This window comes from Sugiyamaella lignohabitans, chromosome A, assembly GCF_001640025.1.
Source record: "Sugiyamaella lignohabitans strain CBS 10342 chromosome A, complete sequence".
Lineage (NCBI taxonomy): Eukaryota > Fungi > Ascomycota > Dipodascomycetes > Dipodascales > Trichomonascaceae > Sugiyamaella > Sugiyamaella lignohabitans.
The window spans coordinates 1,706,373-1,725,364 of record NC_031672.1 but is presented as its reverse complement, the minus strand read 5'-3'; the positions used below and the strand labels follow the sequence as shown (position 1 = coordinate 1,725,364).

Genomic DNA, 18,992 nt, shown 5'->3' with positions numbered 1-18,992 from the left:
CTGACAGGTCGTCCTCATTGAACTTCGTTGAGCAGTCCCTCTATTTTGCCCATTGACCCCATGCCATACCCTGCCCTGCCTGCGATGCCAAAAGTGGGCTACAGACCTTTGTAGTCCTCCAGATCAGGATTTACACACCACGTTTCAATTCAACCGCACCTCGCCGCAATCGGCAGCCCTGCACATTCTAATTTAAATTACCTGTCAAGTCTGCGTCATCACCAGTTTGGGTTGCGGGGGATACTCCAGAACACTCTCACATACATTGATACGGCTGTTTGAAACCCGAGGTAGTCGGGGTTATCAGGGGTGCCAGTGAACCAGATATGAGAAGTTTTGAGGAATGAGATGAGTTAGCTGGCTCAGTGATGGGGTTGAGTAGTGAGGGTGTTTACCAGGAGAAGACGTTTAGAGAAAAGTTTTGTGTATTGAATTAGCAGTAGGATATACCATATAAGTAGCAGAAAGAAAACTTATTTGTGAATATTTGTGAATTGAGAAAGTAAAGTAGAAAATTAACTCGGTCTGATGGTGATCTGAGGATTCAAATACTTGATGCATAGTAATTGAGGGAAAGAGAAATAAATTTGAAATAAATTCGAATTAAATTTTATAAAAAAGGTGATTTACTTAGTTGAGAAGCGCTTGTGCAAGGAATGCTGGTAATACAGGTATCATAAAAATAGTATATAAGTGATAGGACATGAGATGTTAGGATCAGAGCCAGGATTCGACAATATTTCGACTTTATTCGACTTTATAGCATGTCAATGGCTATAAATGCAATACCCGTACTAGTAACTAGTGATGATAGCTCAGTTGAATGAATAAATTGAAGTCCATTTCTTGATAATTACTTGGATTGATGTTTCTATACTAAAATATGTAGGCAGCAAAGGGGGTATACCGGCTATGAGAGCGAATCTGAAGGATCTTGAGATTTAAAGAGATAAAGCGAATTTTTGTAATAGAATAGCAGCAGCTGGTTATGAACTCAATATGTGATTAGAAGCACAAGTATCAGTTCAATTCCTGATTGTTGTACTCTCTGTGTCAGTTGTAACTTTAGAGGTGAAGAGAAAAGAGACCCAGTATTTGATAAGTCTAGTACATCGCTGAATCAGGATGATAGCAAGTCATGAAATTGTGTATGTTGACTCGTGCAGAGCTATAGGAGCCCACGACACAGGTCCAACTGCTTGATGCTTCTATATAAAAATCGCTTGTGAATCTATTTTATATCTACTTTCTCAATCTCTGCTCGATCTTGAAAACATCAGCCAAAACACCAGCAGCAGTGACCTCAGCACCAGCTCCAGCACCTTGAATAATGAGAGGGCTAGCATATCTCTCGGACTGGATAGAGATAACATTGTCACTGCCCTTAAGAGACGCGAATGGGTGAGAAGCGTCGTACTTTTCAATACCAACCTTAACAGCACCAGCAGCAATGTCAACCTTACCAACAAATCTTAGTACCTTGTTTTCAGCTTGAGCTTCTTGTCTTAATTTGTCAAGCTCACCATCGTATTCTGGGAGCTTCTCCAAGAACTCGTCAGCAGAGGCAGCTGACTCGAGTGGCTTGGGGATAAGAGAGTCAACAGGGAATGAAGTAGGTGACTCTACAGGAAGGCCAGACAAACGAGCCAAAATAGTGACCTTACGAGCGACATCAAGACCATTCAGATCATCTCTTGGATCAGGCTCGGTGTAACCAAGGGACTTGGCTTTCTTGACAACATCAGAGAACTTTACAGTTGATCCCTCGATAGTAGAGAATTCGTTGAAGATATAACTCAAAGTTCCAGATACAATACCGTCGATTTTAACAATTTCGTCACCAGTAGCGACAAGGTCGTTGAGAGGTCCAAGGACAGGAAGACCAGCACCAACAGTAGCTTCATGGTAAACCAATCCGCCCTTAGGGCCATTGCTGGCACCAAAAACCTTCTTCCACAAGTCCAAAGAGCTGGAGAATGCCTTTTTATTAGGAGTAGCAACAGAGATAGATTTGGAGAGAAACAATGGGTAAGAATTTGCCCAGTCCTCATTAGAGGTGTTGTCAACCAAGATCACTGGCTTAGGAGACTTTTCAAGGTAAGCGGCAATTTGTTCAATGTTAAGAAGATCACTTGAACCAGTGGAGTAAGAGTCCAAAGAAAGTGGAGAATAGTCTTTAGAAACATAAGTAGCCTTGGATCTGGCAACAAGAATGACATTGAAGACGCCAGGTGACTTTTTCTGAACAGCCTGGAGTTGGCGAACAAAGGCCGATCCAACAAGACCAGTTCCTGTCTGTTAGTAACCATTCGTTGACAACAAGTACACAACTCGTGCCAATGACGAGTACTTACCAATAATAGCTACGTTGACTCCTGACATTTTGCAATTTATCCAAATATTAAGTTGGTTATAGAGTTATGACTGACAACCAGGGCCGATATCGGTTCTCGATCGCCGTACTGAGATCGCCGTTTTTCACCCTAGATAGGCATCTGTTCAATATTGGCTATCTATAGATAGAGTTGCTTTGCTAGTTTTCTTTAACTGAATTCATTAGGAATACAAAAATGTCCTTGCGATCTTACATTCGGACAATTGGGCCAAATCTGGCCAAGCTCAGTGGCCAGGATCGTGCTCTTTTTGTGATAGGCAACGAATCTGCTGGTATGTCAACCGATTTTTCCAGCACCCTGCAGACCCAGTACTTTATGAGTTTGATGGGACCGTAGACGTAACGACTCGAGCGTAGCGAGAGGAGCCACGGGGTCTGGGGCAGAGCCCCAGCCGCCGGAGGCAACGAGGGGACCCCAAATTTATCATGTTCTTGTAAAAGTACTAACAGTCAGATCTCGATTCATGTGTATCGTCTATTTTGAGTGCATATTTCTATGCGAGAGCCACCGAGAGCAAGCCTGGGTTTTCGAAGTTGAAGCCGGAATATGTGGTTCCAGTTATTAATATTCCTCGGGAGGACTTGAAGTTACGTCCTGATATTGTTTATATATTGTCACAGGCTGGATTACCAGCCAGTTCCCTGGTGTTTTTAGACGATCTTTCTAAGAAGGGTCCTGGTGCGTTTTCGCGGTCGTACGCCTTTTTGGTAGACTTTAATAAGCTGACTAGTCCATTAGCCAAGCTGTTTGATAGACGGATAGCTGGTATTTTGGACCATCATGATGATGAGAATCTGTATAACGACTCTATTCAGGAGGTGAATGGAGTCAAAAGAGTGGAAAAAGCTGGTAGCTGCAGTAGTGTAGTTGTTGATTATTTCCACGAGACCCTGGGATCAGATTCCAGTGTGTTCAAAGAGAAAGAAGTTGGTCTGCTTGGATTGAGTCCTCTCATTATAGATACTTCGAACCTGCGTCATAGAGTAGAGGAAGTTGACAAAAAGTCATCTGCGGTCCTCTCAGAGGGTATTAACTTTAGCGATCAAGACCGTGAGAGCTTGTTTAATGAGCTTCAAAAACACAAGAAAAATATCAAGGGTATGGCCCCCAGAGATATTCTTCGCAAGGATTATAAAGATTGGCAAGATGATAGCAAAGGGCTGTCTGCTGCAGCCAATGAGAATATAAAGCTGGGAATAAGCTCGACAGTTCAGTCGTTTGCTTGGCTTTATTCAGAACATCCAGATTTCAATACAGATATTGCGAACTGGGCAGAAAATGAGAATCTTTCCATTTGTGCTGTAATGGCTACTTCGACGGACTCGCAGAACAACTTTCAGAGGGAACTAGCGGTTTACGCGACCGAGGATGCTAAAGACCTCCTCGACACCTTACTTCAAAAGGCGTCGGGTCCTCTACAGCTCGAACCTAAAGTCATTCCTAATGCCACTGATGATCGAGTGCTTATATTCCAGCAGAAAAATGTGGCTGCCTCGCGTAAGCAAGTAGCTCCTATTTTCAGAAATGCACTCTACGGCACTTCACTGCCTGCTCTGTAGTGGTAATAATAAATATGTGTATATGCAATGATACTTGATAGATCGTTCACTGATCTGTTCCAGTATGAGATATGTACAAAAGATTTAATGGATCTTAATTGATCTTTTCCAGCATACTGACAGTCCATTGACCAAAGCTTCTAGCATTTTCGGGCAACGACAGAGTGTTTTCAACTAAATGAGCTTTGAGAACTTCCAGCACCCGAGGAGGAAACTTGACCACTTCAATCTCACCTCTAGTCTTTTCCAAGCTAGGCATAATTTTCTTATCATAGGTATAGACAATTTTGAATCCCCTCTGGCCTTTAGCACTTGTAGCAGTAGTATACTTAATATCTGGGTTAAATACCCACAATAAAAGGTCAGGCTTCTCATCCATGTCTGTGATTGAGAAAGTATAAATAGCATGGGAATCAATAAGACGAGCTATAACCGTAGACACGTATTGATGGAGGGGATAGGTCAGTCGAAGAGGTTTTGCTGGTTTTTTAGTTGGCATGCACGTGTTTGTGCTGGCAACAGCTTCTCTAATATCGTCTTTAGTTTTGGTGTTATCCGTGCTAACATCTGGGGTAACTAGCTTCAGATTCCATTTCCACACTGTAAGAGAAGTTTTGTCACTTGCATCACAAGTTCCTAGATCGTATCCACACTTTTCACATGCGACAGTTTCACCTACTACTCGTGCTGTGGTATCATCCTTGAATAAATAGAAATAGCAGTCTCCAACTAAAACAGTGCCTGAATATGGAGTAAACTTAGAAACTGCATAACTAGGATTGAATTTCGAGGCCATATTATCATCCTCGCTTTTGGGCTTATGACAATGCCAAAAATCCATCATTTCAGCCCAATTTTCTGATGGCAAAGACTTCCATTGCTTTATCCGGTTCGGCTTGACCAGTTCGCCGTCACACTGTACACAACAAAAACTGACTTTATGGCTATTCAACATATCAGCTGACCAAGGGATCTGGTCATAGCTATCGTAAAAATTGAGTTTTGTCTGGAGAACATCAGCAAGCTCTGGTGATGCAGGTAGCCTGAATGATAATGTTGAGGTTAATTCGGATATAGGTATGGTAGATTCTGAAACTCTAACAGTGATATCTTCAGGAAGATTGATTATGAACTCATTATCATTGCTATTACTTGATTTTTCCTTTTGGTTAAGTTCAATGGAGTCAGTTATTCCAGATGCTGTACTTGATTCGAGTTCGTCCAACTGATCCGACCTGTTTGATTCATGATTCTGCTTTTCTTTGCTCGACTCATTTGACTCGTCGTGTACACCCGTTGTAGAATCACTTGAACCACTAGCTTTAGTATAATGTAAAACCGCAGTTCTCACATCCCTGAATGTCAGCTGCTGTGGATAACAGAGCTCAGATAGCTGTATCGATATCGCAATTGACCTTATCCGTGACAAATACTCCGCATAAACAAGCACCCTGTCATGATTCTGAGAACTGGCACTTGTGGCCATAATAACAGCAATCTTTTATTGTAACAAAATAATTGTATGATCAAGTGAACTATTCACAAACGATTAAATCAACCGTTGATATTCACCTGTAGACCCTCGTCAAGCCGCGTGAAGCGGAAATAGTAGAGCTGCATATAGGTAGCTAGCTATTCTGTATGGACCTAATGGAGATCTCCAGCATCACAGAAATTCACGTCTTTGGCGGTCATTATTTATTATTTATTTATTCAATTGGTCCTAACTCAGGACATAAGAAAAGTCACTCCGACTGCTATCGCCTAGTTCATTCTCTTCCCCTAAAACTCTTCTATAATAGCGAAAAGAATGGTAAGCTCCTTAGGACCATCTGACGAATTGCAAAACTAACTGAACATAGTCCTATTTTGTAGCTTTAAATGTCTATGAGGAGGACATAATCCAAGATGCCGAGGAACATACGCGAGAACTACAAGTAAGTTGCACGAGCTCACATTTGGCTAGCCAGACAGCTATCTTTTGGACTTAATCACAATCACACGCAGCCCTATGGCTCTGATATGCCACTAAATACTAACATTTCAATAGGTTGAGGAAGCACTGAAAGTATTTCAACGCGCGTTGAAACTTCAGAAAGATGAGGATTATGAAGGTGCCAATAAAGAATACGGTAACTTGTTTAGCATCGAAGTTCTCAGCCTATCCTACGTGAGTACAGCACTCAGTCCCTGAGACTATGAAGCTAGAATGTTTCCATTGGACAGCCACTAATAGCTAGGGGATCGCAAAACCCCGACTCGAGCGAAGCGAGAGGAGCAGCGGGGTCTGGGGCGGAGCCCCAGCCGCCGGAGGCAGACCTGTTCTTGAGCTTGAACTAACAATTAGGAATCCGGACTACCACCAACAGCCGAGCGACTGAAGTATTTGGCACATAAGAACTATGGAATTCTGCTTCTCGACAGACTGAAGCTGGAAATTGGATCTATAGACGACGAAGATACGTTGTTTTCGAGGGTTGGAGAGATAGTAGATGAGTTCACCGAGGCCCTGGTGTATAACGACGATGATCCATCTTTCTTACAACTGATATATGCGTTTTCTGTGCCGTTGGGATATACAAGAATTGGTAGATTAGCACTGGAGAGTTTGGTTCACTCGGATTCTAAAGTGACAAGTATACGTGAAGCGATAGTGAATGGGGACATAGTTACAGCTCAGGAGTCCAATCTGGCCAGAGAGCTCCAGAAACTACTGTTGAGTATTGGAGATGTGTATAGTTTGAAGGGTGATGAGCTGTATGATGTTTTGGATGATCTGCCAAAACACAAAACTGTAGTTACGCTTCCTGATCTGAGCTGGCTGGTGAAAAACAGCAAGTTTAATATCGTCGACAAGCTACCGTATATTGTTGAGAATCCCAGTGTCACGAAGGTCGATATTGATATCGATAAGCCAGATTGGAACTCGGTAGCAAATGGTCTGAACGAAGTGCTATCGGGCTTCGCTACTGGCAAAAAGAAACATGTTGAGGACCCCTATAACCAGTCGCCATACCCATTAATTAAAGTGGCTTTCAAAGTTAATGCAGACGATATAACTGTTGACGCCCCAGAGGTAGCGTCTACTGCGGCTAGTACTCCTGATCTATCGTCCTTTTCCACACCTCAAGATAAAATGGATATTGACGAGGAATCTAAAGCGGCGCAGGAGTCGACTCCGACTCCGGCACCTGCGTCAGATTCTGTTCAGGATACTACTTCACAACCTGTCACAGATGGCTCAACCCAAACATCCAGCTCAGATGGTACGTTGGAGAAATCTGAACCAGAAGGCAGTGCTAGGCCTGACAGCCAGAACGGAGGTGAGGCTAGCACAGACGAAAATAAGCCGGAGTCTGAAGAGAGGCAGACTAGGAAGAGAAAAAGTGCCAGCACGGAACCAGCGGCTAATAATGATACACCAAACCGGTCTAGTAATCGGTCTGCTAGTAATCGATCCAGTAAGAGAGTAAAGGCTAGATCAGATGAGCAAACTCTAGATAGTATGGATGTTGCTGAAGACAAGTCCTTTTTCGAGCAATTGACGTCGTTTTTATCGCTTTGCAATATGAAATTTGAAAGTGTAATTCCTGTTTTCCTGGATCAAGACTATCCTCATTCGGACCAATACTTGTATGACTTTAAGTTAATATTACAGGGATGGGACGATTCACAAGCTGAAATTCTGCTAAAGAATGAAAAGCCAAGTAAGAAATCCAGTGCAAGTAATAACAATCAATCGATATTGCAAACACTCGATTTTGCTGCTCTTGGTAACGACAACATTGTCAAAGCCCCGTCCTCGCTAACACAAAATAATACATCAGATAGATGTATTAATTACATACAGCGAATTAACAGTGGTGATTATCACTTACAAGAAGTTCGTTTTGAGTTTATTTATGCACTTCTGTCTGAAGATGAAAATGGATGTTCGTTATTGGATGAGTTTTGGCCCACAGCAGTGGCTGATACTGTTCGTCAAATCCTTGATAACTGCGAGTCACTGATTTATTCCAATGTGAAGAGTGCTCTACTTTCGACCACAGTATCTAGTCCCCATTTGGAGGTTTGTGAGGGATTCTTTGAATTACTTGTGGATTACTATTTAACCAGTGCTAGCTCTTTAGATGCAAAAACCGGAACGAAAGCAAATGTCAAAGAGCTCGAAGCAACGTCTAAACTTTTATTTGCTAAAGTGGATAGGTGGCGACAGCTTTTCTGTGACTTTGCTAGTTTAAGTAGCCCAGAATCTGTGACAAGCGAACTACTATTGCGACATAAATGGGTCTCTATTTTCCTTGAGGCACGTAGTTGTACTCCAGCTGCCAACTTACGACAGTTTCAACAGTCCAAGTCAATGTTTGAGGAGCATGAAAGAAAAACAAACCACCCGTTTGTTATGGAATTCACAAACTTTTCCAATATTCCTAGATTGTCCATTGAGAGTTGTGATACACAGATTTCCAAATATCGGGCTGCTGCAGTATTTGCGAGAGTTTTTGATATGGAAGTAAAGTCTGTACCTTCTCTAGATGAACGCGGGTCCAATGAGAGCACTCCAGAGACAGAGCGAGATGTTAATGATGAGGCTAAAGAAGATATCGCTGATGGCTCGTTGCATCTTGAAGAGCTTTCGAAAGTGGATCTACTCGAATCTATTCTCTTAGACGAACACAAAGAGAGACTGCCCGAGCACGAAGCAGTGTCGCAGTTTCTCTCACATGCTTCAATTCAATTCAAATTTAAACTCTGGTCGATGCTTTTGGATGCTTATAACGATCAAGGAGAGTCTAAAAAGTCCTTTGAGGGGTACCTGAGAATATTTGAGTCGAGCGTGGACGAAATTACTGGAGATATGTTTTTGAGTAAATCCGACCACCAACGTTCCACATTGATTCTCACATGTCTCAGCTCATGCTTTGATATTTGTAAGATGTTACAGCGTCTGATCGCTGCTGATGAAGAGCTATTGTTAAGTCTGTCTCCTCAAAGGGCGTCTGCAGCACTAGAGACGACAATTCAGTTATTGAGGATGTTGCATATTTATAATTTATTTGATGACGCCATTTCGAACAATAACATTGCACGTCATAGTCACAACTCATGGAAAGTGGCATCGAGGCATTTTGAGGATTTAATCTGTCATACCTGGAGTATTTTCTATTTCTTCTATCGTACTTGTCTTCCTGAACAGAATAGGATTCCCGACACATTAAATGATATTATGAGTATTGTACACGATGCTATTGGCAGTAGAGGTTATTGTGGAAAAGCCAATGGGGTGTTCTTGGATATGGTAATTCGTGAGCTTAGCAGATTAGACTGGTCTGAGTCTGAGCAGGACATGATCCAGTGTTTGCATTGTAGATATGATCTGACACTGGCAAGCGATACATTTTCACCGTTTGATCATTATGCAGGCGGTGGAGAACTTGATCGTAAAACGGCCCTAATGCTATCAAAATTCATTATGAGAATGATCCTGAATAGGAAGAACCTTAATCAGAGTCTGTTACGGAACGAAGTCAAAATTGCATTGGATGAGTTTTACCAGGCTATTGGTGATCCTGATCCAGCACTAATATTACCAGTGGCACACAACTTTTCAATTCTTAACGATTATCTCGCTTCTTCTTTGACTCGGTCTCTGTTTAGAACCTCTCTTACTGGTGGTGATAAGCTAGCATTTGCATCATCGCCTAACGAAATTGTAAAAGTGGGCGAACAAGGTTTCTACTATATTCTGGGATATCAACAACTGTCGCAATTCAGAATAAGGAAGCGGTCGGGTCCAGGTCGTACTGAGGATGCAGAAGATGCAATCAAGTTTTTCCAGTTTGATATTGTTTGCAATACCAATCGATTTGAGTCATGGGTAGGATTGGCACAGGCTTTTGATGCACTTGCGGACGAAGATCTCACATGGGATGCTGAAAACTTCAATACTGTAGAGACGCGACGAGCACTAGCTGTTAATCAGAGAAAGTCAATTCTAGCATGTGCTATGGCTGCCAAAGTGTTCCTTACTGATAATGAGAAGCAGAAACAAGGAGGTGCTGCCGCTTCAGCTGCCATGTCGGCTCATTATGAGCAGTTAGCATCTACCCTTTGGGGACTCTATGCGAAGCTGATTTATAATGCATCTCGTCCTCCAATGCAGATGGAAGCATTCACTGACATTCCTGAACAAATATTCTGTGGATTCGAGGGTCTATACAAGCGGCCAAAGGCTCAACCTGTTAGTGAGGTATCGATTTTCAAAATGGTTGATATCTGTTTAATATTGGCTATAAAGTCGAACCCAACAGACTGGAATAACTACTATTTGCGTGCCAAAGTGCTGTATAAACTGAAAAGTCCAGCAGAAGAGGCTCTGGAGCAAATCATACTGGCAACCAAACATTTATCTGAGAAAGGAGGTGGTAGTGCTACACACTACCCGATCATTGAGCCTCATTATAAACTGTTGTCACTAGTTATAAAATATGTTTCCAAAGGGCAACTACGGCCTGAACAGGGATTGGAGTACCTAAAGCACAGCGCATATTACGATGAAAAACCAGACAGCCGGATCCAGCCAATGCCTGCCAGTCAGCCAGGCATTGATTTTGAGAGACTAACATTTTATCTATTTTTCTCACGTTGTTTGTCGACGTTGGTGAAGCTGCGAGCAGTTGACAAGAGAAAATGGCACCATCGTCCTACCTATCGCATTGCCAAGCTGCTCAGTGAAAGGTTTGGAGATGCACAGGCAGCCAAAGAAGAGATGTCAGGTTTTTTCCCATTGAAATCTATTTCCAAGGCACCCATTCATATTTGGAAACCCGACTTGGAAAGATCTGGAGAGCAGTTTGAGTTCCGAAGTCGATATATTATATATTATGTGGACTTGCTCAAGCAAACTGGCGATTTTGAAAGTTTGTGTCTGCTGGCAAGGAAGTTAAGAAAGTTCTCTACTGGCACTGCTCGACATCAGGAAGCTTGGGAATATGTCTGTCTTGGAACATGCTTTGCATTAAAGCAGTTTTTGGGCATACCTACCAAATTCACCGAACAGGTGATCAATAAGCTTCTTTTTGAAGAATTCAACGCTCATTCACAAAACTTGTTGGCAACAGTAGAAAAGGCAAAGTCGGAAAATGAGCTTCCTCTGCTCGTTGGTGAGCTGGATGCGATAGCAGAAATAAGGCGACTCAACAATGGATTTGGATCCACTGCGGCATTGGATGACACATATGTTGCAGTCTACTTAAAGATATACCTCAACTATCTGGAGTCTATTAATCCCACGAAAGCTGAGACGGCTGTTACTACTACGCCAGTACCGGCAACACCTACGTCTTCAGCCTTGACCAATGGAGCAAGTTCTAACGGTTTGTTGGGTGCCACAGTTCCAATAGAAACAACTGCTCAGACTGTGAGTACGCCCTCAACCCCTTCTCTAACAGTGCCTTCATTCTCATCCAGGATCTCAATCCAGTCTCTTGTATCACCAGAACCTAGCCTTACTGATCTCACATCGGCTCCAAGCACACCCCCGGCTCGTCCATCAACTCCTCCAAAACCGCCAACCAGCGGAGCAGCGACTCCACAGAAGGAAAAAGTGCGTGTTACGAAGCGAGATATTATCATTCGAATCACGCCTTTCTTGAAGGCGGTGGTGTCGAAGAGCGGTAAGCAGGCTAAAGAAAAGGGAAAAGACAAAGAGAAAGCGAAAGAGAAAAAGGAGAAGGAAAAGAAAGAGAAGCAGAAGGAGAAGGAAAAGCCGAAGGAAAAGGACACTGAAAAGGAAAATATCAAGGAAGAGAAATCCAATGAAGACGAAAAAGAGAGTGAACTAGAAGACAAAGGGTCTGATACACCCAAGCAAGTACCCGATACAAAGCAGGACTAGCTTCTACCGATATGTATATAATAATATTTTAGCCAGTTTCGTCAGACTTGCCTCCGGCGGCTGGGGCTGCGCCCCAGACCCCCTGGCTCTTCTGGCTTCGCTCGAATCGTTTGTCCACGGTCCTGCGAAGCAGGAGCCACGGGGTCTGGGGCACAGCCCCAGCCGCCGGAGGCAAGAGTGCCCGTCTGATGGTGTCATTATATCATTATTCGTGAAGTGGTAATATACATGATAAATAAGCTGGCGGTCAGGATTCGTCACCACTCTCTACAGAAGCAGCACTCTTTCCCATTCCCCATTTCTCCCGCTCACGGCCATCTTTGAACGACGCTATATCAGACGGTAGAGCTTCGGAAATAGTCGACCTCCGTATGGCCTCCTGTTTCAATGTAGCGTCGCTTTGTCTACGCTGTTCGGACAACAGTTCCTGGGAAGTTAGCATTGGTTCTTCACACTTTTGAGTGAGTTACTTACTTCGTATGGCATGCCGGCGAATTGTGATCCCGAGATTTTGTCGTCGAGCAGCATTGCCGTGAAGTTTGTCTTTTTATTCTTCAACGACGTGAACAGGCGGCGGAAATCGGTTTTATACCCCGAATCCACCTTTCCATGAGTTGTGAATAAATACGTCTCAATATCCTTTGCAATCTGCTCTATTTTGGCTTTGTCTTTCTCCTCTGATAGGCCTTCTTGTAGCAGGATCTCTTCGAACTTAGTAGTAGTAGCTTCACGGGCCTGAAAACGTTAGTATTCGAAACCAATTCTCAAAGATGAAGGAATTGCACAGTCCTAATAAATCACCGCCAACCAATTGTACATTATTAAACCACAGTCGTAAACTGGTATTAAATTTATAAACACCGACAACCGAACCAGGCTGTTGGACCCTGCATCGGTGCCTGCAGAGATCGTACTCTAGTTCTTATCTGGCTGCAGCGCGCACCAGGAGATAGAAAAAAAAATTCCACCTCACAACCAGAAGCCTGTTATCCAACAGAAACCAACCATCGATCAAATAACCACCCCTGACATCGTAATTATCAAAAAAACCGAGTTACAACTTGCAACTACGGCCATCTCAAATCATCCCACTATCAGTAAACCGTCTCCCAGGCGACCGGATCACTCCTCTCTCAGATCTCGTCGGAACTCACCTTTTCCACCTGTTCTTCAGTCAGCACGGGATCAGTTGCCTTTCCCGCGGTACTAGAACCCACAGCACTCGACTTTCGCCTTCGATTAAGCGCAGCAGCGTGCGTGCTCGTCAGTTTCATCGTCTTCGGCATTCTGTCTCGTGGTTCTCCGAGCTATGAAACTCTGCTATCGGACTCTGCTGATAAATTTTGGCATCGGGTCTCGTGACCGCAAACGTGATGTTAGGGTTCATATCTCAGGGGGTCCTGGTTGTACCTCCGGCGGCTGGGGCTCCGCCCCAGACCCCGTGGCTCGCTTCGCTCGTTGCTAGGACCCTGGAGCGCGTGTGGAAATGGTGAATATCCCTTGTCAGTCTCTGGCTGTGGGGTGAGTCTCGTTATTTGACTGCAATCGCCGACCAAAACACCAGCTCCTGCACCGGCTCCTGGGTCCTAGCAACGATCGAAGCGAGCCACGGGGTCTGGGGCTGAGCCCCAGCTACCGGAGGCAGGCCCAGCTAAGTCGCAACCCCCCTCGGGAAATGTGCATGCGACGTACAGCACCGTTGATGTGTGCATGCAGATAGGACCCTGGCAGCGCCGATCAACCGTTATGCGATGCGAGCGAGTCTAGCGGGTCATGCGGCATATACGAGTTGAGGTGGCAGTTCGAGTGTCAAATAAGAGCTCTCGGTTAAATACAAGAATAGGTTAGAAAAATACGATGGGGGCAGTGTATAAAAGGCGTACAATGGCCCAGGTCTCTTGTGTTCTATGCGTACAGTGCGTATTCAGCACCCTGGACACGGTAAGAGAGCAATAGAGACGAAAAGGGAAGGAAATAAAAAAATAAATGAGAAACCAAACATAAAATTAACAACAATAACAACAGGAAAAATAGCATCAAAACAGAAAACAAATCGGATCGAGAACAAGTGAAACGCAAACTTAGTGAGACTTGGGCGTGGACAAAATATAATACTAAAAAAACAGAGAAGTGACCAGCAGCGTGGGTGTACCAGTGGAGAGCATAGTCACGCAGTTAAAGATAGAGAAATAATGGATATTAAAGTTTTGTAAGAATTTTTTTTTGGAGGTGTGGTGGTCGGAAGGTTGGTTATGGTCGTACATCATCTCTAAGATTTTATAATGGAATGGAGTTAGGGGAGTTGATTCGTGACATTTGGGTTGCGATTGGACTGGATTAAGCTGAGATATTTGCTTTTAAGAGTCGGTGGTACCAGAAAGTACAGATGGTGGGGGTAGGGTACCGGAATTAGGTCTGTAAGAAGCATTACGGTTGACAGTCAAGTTTGTTGGAATAGCAGCGGAACCGCCATAGTAAGCTGCGTATGAAGGTTGAGGAGGAAGGCCATAAGGACCAGTTTGTTGGGCCTGTTGCTGTTGTTGACCACCTTGACTTGGTTTGGCGTAGTAGTCTGGCTGGTAGGTGTTTGCAGCGCCTGCATTAACAGAGTCATGGGCCTGGTACGAGCCAGTTCCAGTGGCAGTTTTAGCATTGGTCGATATTGGTGACTGGCCAGCAGAAGATTGAGGCTGTTGGAGAACCTGATAAGTGTAAGAAGATGGATATCCTTGGTAAAGAGGCTGTTGACCAGCGTTTTGTGGAGGAGGAGCATACTCGTAAACAGGTGATTGAGACGAAGGAGTAGACGAATTAGGAATAGAACCACTACTAGATCCACCAGCACTGGGGGTGACACCGTTTCCTCCAAGAGTGGAGATGTATCTTTGCAAACCAGGTTGCTGCTGAAGTTGTTGTTGTTGTTGCTGTTGCTGCTGTTGGCGTTGTTGAGGGTGGGGAATGCCAGAATATTGAGAACCGTTATTATAGACGTCCTGGTACTGGTAGTAATACTGTTGTTGTTGGGGTTGGGAGGAAGGAGGAGCTTGAGGCTGGGTATTCCTTCGTTTCGCGGGACGACCGTCACTAGACGAAGAGCTATCATCCTGGGAAGGATTAGAGTAGGAGTAAAATTCATCCTTCATTCTGCCGTATCCTGTATTAATGCTATTAGAATTAGCAGGAGCTCCAAGGGTAGAGTTAGGAATGGAAGAAAGACCGCCGTTAGCAACACCAAGTACACCAACATTGTTGGGATTTGAATTAGGGTTGATAACGCCAGAGTGGGTAGTGGCAGTGTTTGAACCACCGTTAGATCCGACATTGACAGAAGAGGAAGAAGCGGAGGACCCGTTTCCATTTTGATAGAGTAAACTCTTGATATCAGGCAGAAATAGTGGGTACAGCATATCAGCAATACCCTCTTTATTAGCAAAAGTCATTGCTCTATCAAAAGGAATCCATACACCTTTCAAGTGCATGGCACCAATCTTGACAACATGGCGGACTTTTTCAGCTTTAAGAATACCGTCTCGACGGCCTCTAGTCATACCAGCGACATTGAGGAGTTTAGTACCATTAATCATATCGTTATCTTCACGTCTAGCAACACAAACACCCTTTGCTTCTACCTGGAAGCACAAGGTGCTCTCATCGTCCCATAGAGTAGTAGTAACTCTTGGTCGGGCAGATGACGACCCAATATTTGGCGTCGTATTATTAGAAGATGAGGCAGGAGTAGTCATTGAACCGGTATTTGAACCAGTAGAGGGGGTAGCAGACATAACGGAGAATTCCAACTAAGGTAGGATAATGCTTTAGGAGATGTGCTTTTGTCCTTTGAAAGTGCAGGCAATTGAAATATTTCAGGTCGTCAAGTCACGATCAACGTGAGTAAACCAATTGACAGACAAGAGTTGAGATGATAAGAGAGTAATAGGATAAAGAAGGATGACAGGAGTGGAGTGAAAAAAAGAAGATAACCCCAAAGTCAGTAGTAATCCAAGATTCCGACAGTGGTACTGTTGAATTGATGGAAAAAAGATAAGAGAGGGTCGAAACTAGAACAGTTGACGACCAAACCGGATCCAAATTCTAATACGAAGTCTAATTCAAAGTCCAGACCGAGATCAAGCGAAGTCCAAAAAGAAGTCCAAACCAAGTCCAGGTCCTAGTCGAGGTCCAAGTCCAAGTCCAATCCGAACTAAGGATATAACGGACCAACAGAAATCTAACTATGAATTGAAGCCAAGCACGCGGGCAACAGAAGCCAATACTGGTAAAATTACAAAGTACTAGGCAAAAAAGAGATGAAGAAGAAGCCGGATATCAGACAGAGAAATACCAACCAAAAGTGTGTTTAAACGCAATTGAACTGGATACCACCACTACAAATAAAAACACACAGGTCGTGTAAAGTCGAAGATGGAAATAAGTGGGACAAAAACTAGTGAGGAAGTTGTTGACAAGCGGAATTGTTAGGTTGCAGCGGGGAGGCAGAACTAAATACCACACACACACACACACGGACACACACAGTTTACAATCAAAAAGAAAAAAAATTCAATCTGAATAAAAGCTAAGACGACCAAACAAAAAACGAGAAACAAAAGGAACAGTCGACAGTGGTGGAAAAGTAAAAAAGTAAATTAGCAGACCGAACAGACCAATACAACAAACAGCGTAGAACAGGAAAGTCGTTAGAAAAGAAATAAGGAGAGTAAGAGTGCGCGGGAGAGAACGAGAAAGATACAGATACCGACAGGAAAAAGTAACTAGCACGAAAAAGTAATTAACTCTTATGTATGTAAGTAAGTAAATCCAAGATTTGCGGTTGGGTTGATTGAGAGGCAAGGAATGGTCAGTGAGGGAGAGATGCAGACAGGGCTTTACAGTCCGGCCCGGTATTGTACGTTGATGTGAGATGTGAGGTGAGTTAAGGCGAGGTCAGATAGATTGGCTGAAAGCAGACAGACAAGCGGATAAATCGATAAATACTTTGATCTGAAGAATTGCTTGAACAATGGGTATGATCAGAGGGGGATGATGAGAGAGAAATGCAATATTCGGTTGATGGAGTTAGAAATAGAACAGAGATCTGGATCTGGGTTGCAGTGGTAGTTGCAGTCGCTGTGTCAGTCGCTGTGGCAGTCGCTGTGGTCAGATTGAGTTTGAAATTATGTAAATTGGAATAAAACTCACCACATTCAGGTGGTGACGAAAGGATATCCAGGGGGTAATGGTTGGACAGCGATGAAACTGGGGACTGTCGTTGATTTTCAAGAGGCCGTATTTTCAGCTGGCACGAGCTGGCTGGGTGGGGTGAGGCGGTAATTAGTACAGGCCCAGGCCGTTATCAGCGTGTTCCGTGCCGCTGCTGCTGCTGCTGCTGCTGCGGGGTGGGTCAACTCCCAGCAGCGACGCTCACTGCAACACCGTTCTCCCCGTGGGCTGGTCCAGCAGGCCCGAACCCAAGCAAGCGAAACAAGCGAATAAAGCGTGGAGACAAGAGGATATTCGGGCAAAAAATAAAATAAAAAAATAAAACAAAATACAAAATAGAGCATAAAAATACAGGGAACCAAAAATAAAAGCAAATGGAAAAATAAAAATAACCCCCAAAAACAAAATAAACCGAATAGCTAATAGCGAACAGTGAAATAGCAACAGCGGATACCGAATTTTTTTTTTCAATTTCAATTTCAACCGAGACTGCCGTGCCACCGCAACCAAGCCACAGCCAAGCGGCAACCACAATTGAGGCACCAACCGAAGGCCGGTGACGAGAGACACACATCAGACTACCCTGCGCTTACAGCACAGGCCGTCGTCCGGGCTGGGAAACAGCATGAAACAAGCAGCCGGTGCAAGATACGCGCAGGCGCCGTAAAGAACCTCGCGATAGCCCGCAGCAACAGCTGTAGCTGTAGCTGTAGCTGTAGCAGCGAGTTTTAACTTAAGCTTAGGTTGACTTGAGCAGCAGGATAAAAAAAAGATACGAGGCTCCAACTGCGACACCACCCACGCACCAGACACAAAACAGGCCACCTCCCAATATAATATAATCCACCCACGAAAAAATAAAACTAAAAAGTCGAACCAGTCGGTTTCACTCTTGTTTTTTATTTGTTTTTTTGCGGCCACCCCTGGCTTTTCACGCGAGCTACGCTGGCGAGGGGTCTGCCTCCGGCGGCTGGGGCTCCGCCCCAGACCCTGGTTGCTCCTCTCGCTTCGCTCGAGTCGGGATGGGAGGGTCCCCACCCTGCTGTATCACCCGTACGGACCCACAGTTGAACCACCCCCAACGGCCAGGCAGCCCCTAGCCCGACTCGAGCGAAGCGAGAAGAGCAACCAGGGTCTGGGGCGAAGCCCCAGCCGCCGGAGGCAGGCCCCCAGCCCCCTGTCCAACGTTCGGTGTCCCCAGAGGCACCGGCATCAATTAGGAAAAGGTGGTATATCCGCTTACAGATAAGTATACTATCTGGGATTAGCGTAATCTCTAACTGTTGTATAAGCGGTGCATAAATCCGAAACAGGGCGTGTGTTTGCACTTTGCTTTTGGCTGCTGCTATGCACGAGCCTGGAACTGGTGGCCGCCGTGGATTCAGGGGGAGGCCCCCCAGGGAGCGGGGTCCACGGGATTGGGGGTGTGGGTGTGCCTCCGGCGGCTGGGGCTCCGCCCCAGACCCTGGTTGCTCCTGCTCCGCAGGAGTTGGTGCGGGTCCGTCGACACTAACGACTCGAGCGCAGAGAGAGGAGCCACGGGGTCTGGAGCAGCGCCCCAGCCGCCGGAGGCACACTGGCCCCCAGCCGGACTCGGTCGGCGGACACAGCAACGGCGGCTGGGTAATTTGAGACAAGCGATCTGCGGATGGACGAGCGGTCCTTCTTTTGCGGCCAAGTACAGCCAGGAAAAGCAAGTCCCCTGTTCTCACCCCGGCCTGGGGCCACGAGCGGGGGTGGGTTCTGCCTCCGGCGGCTGGGGCTCCGCCCCAGACCCTGGTTGCTCCTCTCGCTTCGCTCGAGTCGGGCGTGGGACGGAGTGTTGGCTGTTTTTTGTGTCGGTGTGAAATGGAGTGGGGAGTGGCTTTTTTTTGTTTCATTTCATTTTGACTCGCGGGTTGGCTTACTGGTGACAGGCCG

The 18,992-nt window shown here is 44.9% G+C and overlaps 5 protein-coding genes across 5 annotated transcripts; 2 read left to right on the top strand and 3 right to left on the bottom strand.

Annotated features, from left to right (window-relative positions):
* Positions 1–1,242: 1,242 nt before the first annotated feature.
* HOM6 (homoserine dehydrogenase) lies at positions 1,243–2,382 on the bottom strand (the record flags this gene model as incomplete). The annotated part of the gene is made up of 2 exons (XM_018882481.1): positions 1,243–2,291; positions 2,355–2,382. The coding sequence occupies 2 exons, from the start codon at positions 2,380–2,382 to the stop codon at positions 1,243–1,245; spliced, it is 1,077 nt and encodes a 358-aa protein (XP_018734765.1).
* A 1,114-nt stretch (positions 2,383–3,496) lies between these two features.
* Positions 3,497–3,955, top strand: PPX1 (Ppx1p; the record flags this gene model as incomplete). Its single annotated transcript, XM_018882480.1, has 1 exon — positions 3,497–3,955. The coding sequence occupies one exon, from the start codon at positions 3,497–3,499 to the stop codon at positions 3,953–3,955; it is 459 nt and encodes a 152-aa protein (XP_018734764.1).
* Positions 3,956–4,049: 94 nt separating this feature from the next.
* AWJ20_535 (uncharacterized protein) lies at positions 4,050–5,441 on the bottom strand (the record flags this gene model as incomplete). The annotated part of the gene is made up of 1 exon (XM_018882479.1): positions 4,050–5,441. The coding sequence occupies one exon, from the start codon at positions 5,439–5,441 to the stop codon at positions 4,050–4,052; it is 1,392 nt and encodes a 463-aa protein (XP_018734763.1).
* Positions 5,442–7,091: 1,650 nt separating this feature from the next.
* Positions 7,092–11,852, top strand: HIR3 (Hir3p; the record flags this gene model as incomplete). Its single annotated transcript, XM_018882473.1, has 1 exon — positions 7,092–11,852. One exon carries the CDS (start codon positions 7,092–7,094, stop codon positions 11,850–11,852), a length of 4,761 nt encoding a protein of 1,586 aa, XP_018734762.1.
* A 2,357-nt stretch (positions 11,853–14,209) lies between these two features.
* SOK2 (Sok2p) lies at positions 14,210–15,634 on the bottom strand (the record flags this gene model as incomplete). Its single annotated transcript, XM_018882462.1, has 1 exon — positions 14,210–15,634. The coding sequence occupies one exon, from the start codon at positions 15,632–15,634 to the stop codon at positions 14,210–14,212; it is 1,425 nt and encodes a 474-aa protein (XP_018734761.1).
* Between the last annotated feature and the right edge of the window lie 3,358 nt (positions 15,635–18,992).